The sequence below is a fragment of the Centruroides sculpturatus genome, unplaced genomic scaffold (genome assembly GCF_000671375.1).
Source record: "Centruroides sculpturatus isolate CEXI.00-Female unplaced genomic scaffold, Cexi_2.0 scaffold293, whole genome shotgun sequence".
Taxonomy (NCBI): Eukaryota; Metazoa; Arthropoda; class Arachnida; order Scorpiones; family Buthidae; genus Centruroides; species Centruroides sculpturatus.
This window is the reverse complement of record NW_019384893.1, coordinates 393,827-399,485: the sequence shown is the minus strand read 5'-3', so window position 1 is coordinate 399,485 and position 5,659 is coordinate 393,827. Positions and strand designations below refer to the sequence as shown.

Here is a 5,659-nt window from a genome sequence, read left to right as displayed (position 1 = left end):
TCGAAACAAAATTGTTTTCTTAAATAGTGTGCAAAGTTTCGAGATTTTATATAACGCGGTTGCCGAAATATAAGCAATTTTAAAAAGTGTAAAAATCGCGAAAAAGCTGTATTTTCTTGTTCTTCAAATGCTCGTAGAGAAAAAACTACTGTGTCTAGACAGCTCAAATTTTAAACTTAAAAATTTCTCATTATCAGTGATGTGCTGGCTAAACTTCCGGGTCGATAGGTCAAAGTTCACGAGGGTTTCACCATACGGCTAATTCAGTTTTACGGCTTAATTTTATGCTTATAAAGAAAATAAATTGCACGGAAACAAATGAATTTTATTCAAAATGTTACTCAGAATTACAAAAACTCAAATTTATGTCAATTAAGGCGTTATCCTACCACACTTAGGATCCGGAATTAAATCCGGCCATTCGAAAATCCCCAGGAAGTTTTGGGAATAGTCTGGATACGTCAAGTCTCGTTTCTCACCATTCTGTGGCCTGACCGAATCTATAATTGGGCTTTGAAAAGGGGTCCTCTAATCGCCCACAGGGAGGAAAAATTCAAAAAATAAGAATAATAATAATACAGAATATAAATATTGCATATCGTTAAATCATTTAAGTAAAAACTCGTAAGAAAGGAACAATGCCTCATTAATCAAGCATTCTCTATTGGATTTTTATAATAGAATAAAGGAAAACCATGTGTTGTATCTTTACATGGTTTCTAATCTTCCGAGTACTGTATATATATATATATATATCAACGAGAAAGCGAAATAAGTAAGTTTAAATATTTCGTTATGTTTGCATTAAATATTTATACAATACATATATAATCTAGGAAATTTCATTGTAAAATATAACAGTATATTTTATTTATATATTTATTTTTTATTCCACTACATTTAGCAATTGCTATTTACAAGTGACAGTTAAATATTATATTTTCCTCTATGGCAAGGACACTTGAACAAGTTTCATTATATTTAAAAAAATATTCAAGAAAGGAATGTATTTTAATAGCAAACACAAAGGTAAGATAGCAAATCTTTACTCATTACGCATGTACAGTATTTCAACATAATTATCGTTTTTTTTTAATTATAATTAATAATAAAATATCAATTTTAAAGTGAAATTTTTATATCAAAGTTAATTTTTTAATGTACTTTTACAAGCTTATTATTTAATAGTTACCGGAAATTATTATGACTAATTACAGTTCTAATTGTTACAACATACAGCCTTAGAATACAGTATATATTATTATGTCTCATTTGCAAGACGATTGAGTGGGGGGAGCTGGGGATTTTTCCCTGGACTCGGTATGTTTTTACTAACAAAACATAAAATCTTTGAGGTTGCTATTTATTAATAAATGAATATTTTGGGTACAGTGTACCCCCTATAACACTGTTGATTATTCTGTTTTATATGAATTCCATGTTGTACGAGTCACTTACATTTTACAAATACCTGTGCCAGGCTGTAAATGGCTCACGTATTTGTAAAATCTAAGTGACTCGTACAACATGGAATTCATATAAAACGGAATTATCAACAGTGTTATAGGGGGGTCGACTTGTATTTCGTTTATTCGAAACAAGGGCTATCTCTATTCCAGATCCCGTATTAAGTTTTCGACGGTCCAGCTTATTTGTTAATAAAATAGAAAATAGCTTATGTTTAAGATAAATAGTTAATTTACTTTAATTAATTATTTAATAATATAGCTATTTGAAGATTCCAGTTTCTATTGTATTTTATGGTGAACTTCAGAAAGAATTTATTAAACAAGGTCAAAGAGAAATCAGTCGGTATGACCTCCTTTGGTTAAAATTGCTTACAGTATTGGGAGATAAGCTACAATGGATAAAAATACTATTTAAAAAAATTTTTTTAAAAAGGGCCCGGAAAAAATCTGAAGCACAAGACCCCAAAATGTTAGATTCGCCAATATTTAAACATATAGTAAATGTTCTGTCCTTGATGGAGACTGTCCTTCAGATCTTACCTGAGGCCGAATACATTTTTGATTTAGTGTGTTGTTTACTATGTTTCATATTATTATAAAACTTTTCTAGATATATATAAAAACAAATGAAATGATTCTTAATTAATTAAGAATGGACTTTATCTAAGACATAATGTCTGATAAGACTTACAAAGTTTTCATTATAAATTCGAAATTGGGATGTTGTAATCTTAATTGATGCAAAGAGGAAAAAGAAAATGATTTTATTCAATTTTTCCTCCTATCTCTTACCTCTGCAAATAATATACTTAAGGCGTTATTGATTTCGTAATTTCTCATAAAATATTTTTTTAAATTTTATTAGGGTTTTGATTTCATAAAATAAGAACATTTTATTTATTAATTTGGGATAATGCCATCGAGAGGGTGAGTATTTGGGTTTGGTTTGATGGAATATGGCAACGCAATACATGGGCGATCTATCAAAGGAATGTGCCTCTCTGGAGGACTTTCGTGGGATACTGGTCCCTATTTAGATGTTAGACACGCGAAGTAAACCCAAAAACTCCACTGTTCGTGAAGGCCCGAACCCACGACCAGTGTTCAGTGATGAGTTGGTGTGTGTGTGACAATGAAAGATTTCGTAGTAAGTAATTTACTACGAAATTTTTAACACACATCAAGTTAATTTGCAGGAAAAGAGAATATAATGACAAATTTTTCCTATGTTTGTCTTTCATTTATTTAATTTATATTTCGAAGGTTGAAGCATGAAATTTGAATTAAATAAACTAACGTAAAGTTTATTTTCTTATATTTTAAGTAAATTTTAATCTATTGATGATAGACATTTAAAAATAACACTAAATGCAAATGAAATTTGCTGTGTTCTCGCATCCTTTCTAATCATAGGAATACAATTAAATACCATGGAAAGGATGCGAGGAGACAGCAAATTTTATCTGTATTTTAGCATTTGATTTGAATTATTTTAAACTAATTAATATAAAACTTAGTTAGTTACTGAATATAATAATATATTCAAATAACCTTACGTTAAAAAGTTCTTATCATCTGTTAAATTAATAAAGGTAATGGTAAAAATAATAAATACGGTTAAACCTTTGAATAACGGGCACAAGAACACGTAGAATGGACGTTGTTTGGAGGTTATTTTGTGTACATTTTTGTTCTTAAAAAGTGTTCATGAAAAAGTAGTCGCTATTTAGAGGTGACCGTTATTAAGAGGTTAAGGAGTTATAACCAACGTAGAGATTTACTCCAGTCTAATTTTTTCCTATCTTATATGACAGGATTGGAATGAATTCTTCCCATCAGTAAGAGAATCACTCGTTGCACGCAATCTTTTTATAGTAAAGAATGGTAATGTCTTTTCATTTTAATGGGATGATAATGCCTGCCTCCTCAACGCGGTGAGGAGGCAGGCATTATCCGTTATTCCAGTAATGTTTAACTGTTGGTAAACAAGGAAGATCCTTTACTGCTACAAATCTACACACGGAAGACTCAGGTGGTACTCGAGTGAAAAAAGGTTGAGAACCACTGGTCCATATCACATGTCTGTGCCCAGATAGATTGCAATTTTCGAGCAAAACACGGATGATGAAAGTAGCTTATGATTGTCTTCTGGGTACTTCAATTCACTGATTGATTCGTCCAACAATGGCCGAGTGGATAAAACCACCAACACTGGTCGTGGATTCGCGCCTGGCCAACGGGCAGGATACATGAAATTTTCCGGGTTTTCTAACGCCTAAATAGGGCCCAGCTTGCGTTAGAAAGTCTTCCCGAGTGGCATCCCACTCTACAGATCGCCCACACGCTGCCGTATAATAAATAAAACCAAACTGATTGCATCCATTTGTACAATATTAATTTTTGAAATTGTTTTCCGTATGATCAATTATTTAGGCGCTTAGGATTAAGTTGGCGCAAAGTACCGCAACCGCATGAGCTGTCAAATACGTTAATATATACACGTATTCCTGTTATTACAGTACGTTACACATTATGTAAGAATCCCATAAAGACAAATAATTATAAAAATAAATAAGTTACGGCGTAAAATATTTATTGTGTGTAATTATTATATACTCTGGCATATTTTTAATGTACTGTACTGTATATTTCTTATATATACTGTACATTAAAAAATTAAATTACTTTTCTTAACTACACTTTAATTTAATGTATATTAATTAAATTACATTCTCAATGTAATTAAAAGGATATACTTTGTATAAGTAAGAGACTAATTTAATGTCATATATAGAGTATAAGTGATTAAATTAAATATTGTTTTAATTAATCAACACATTGCCTTATAATATAGAAACATCAGCACATTAAACATCTTATTTATTGGCAAATTATTTAATTTTATGGCTGAATATTACAGAGATTATTGTAATTATCGTCTTCAAATTTTATATGGACCATCGCCGAGTGGTAAAACAATTGAACACTGGATTCGTGCCACGTCATGTACTGACCACGTGGAGTTTTCTGTATTTTCTTCACGTGTTTGACATCTAAGTAAAGATCAGTTTCCCATAGAAAGTCATCCCATTTGGCAATCTATCAATGGGTGCATCTCCCATTGACAGATTGGCCCTCGTTGCGTTGCCGTGCCCTATTAAACTAAACCAAAGGAACTAATTTTTAAAAATTTACTCACGTAGACTTAATATATACTTTCGAATAGGGTTTCTCATTTCCCGGTCTTTTTCTTGTCCCATGATTCCGGGGGAAAAGTGAACTGTTTCTTTTGCTCTCTAGTATTCTTGATTTGTCTACCTCGGCTGCTTTATTAGCGGCATCAAGCTTATAGCCCGATAATTTGGCATTTACTTTGGCTTTAATAATCAGGTTTATGAAGAAAAAGTGAACTTTTAAGAAATTTGTAGGATTTCCCAGATTTAAAAAGCAGCCGGGATCCCGTTTGAGAAACCCTACTTTCGAACCGACACAATGTTATAGAATAAAGGGAGAACTTTCTACAAGAATCTAGACCCTATTTAGGTGTTAAACACGCGAAGAAAACACGTAAAACTTGCAGTTTTCTTCGCGTTAATTAATTTGATCAGGCTCGAACCCAAGACCAAGTTACCAGTTTTATAACTCATATAAAACCAAAGTAAATTTAATTTTGTCAAGGTCAAGAAGTATGAATAAAGTAGTAAGCTTATAAGTGAAAATAGAGAGGATAAATATTTATAAACATTTTATTCCTAACGTTAAAAGAATCTACTTAAGTGTAGCCTCAATGATGTCAACCTCGTTTTTTGCATGACTTCAGAGATATTGTGTAATGTTACCAACTTAATAAATAGGCTGCGGCTGTAATAAACTCGTTTTGTTTCGAAGACAACGTGCAGAGAGGAAGCTGGTGTTTATATATTTTTAAAGGAAATAAATAAGGTATATATTAATCTTAATTTTTATAAATGTATTAAAAAAATACATTAAAAAAAACTAGAAAAATATTATATAATTAATTCAACTTAAAAGTTTCTTAATTTCATGTGTAATATTCAAAGATATTCATATAATTAATTAATTATTGTATATTTAAATGAATACAAAATCCCATTTAAACAGTAGTTTTATATATAGATATAGGCCTATAACTTTTTATTTTATTTTAATTATAGTTTTTTTTATATAAT

At 30.8% G+C, this 5,659-nt stretch overlaps 1 protein-coding gene across 2 annotated transcripts in view; it reads left to right on the top strand.

Annotated features, from left to right (window-relative positions):
* The first annotated feature begins 904 nt into the window (after positions 1 to 904).
* LOC111631324 (nucleoside diphosphate-linked moiety X motif 19-like) overlaps positions 905 to 5,659 on the top strand; it is a 22,383-nt gene continuing 17,628 nt past the window's right edge. Inside the window, exon 1 of one of the 2 annotated variants that reach the window (XM_023375543.1) lies at positions 905 to 1,029. In XM_023375543.1, the coding sequence (XP_023231311.1) occupies positions 1,005 to 1,029 (25 nt within the window). In that variant the 5' untranslated portion in view covers positions 905 to 1,004. Of the gene's footprint in view, positions 1,030 to 5,321; positions 5,412 to 5,659 lie in introns of those variants that run through there. The other variant, XM_023375544.1, reaches the window with a different exon arrangement.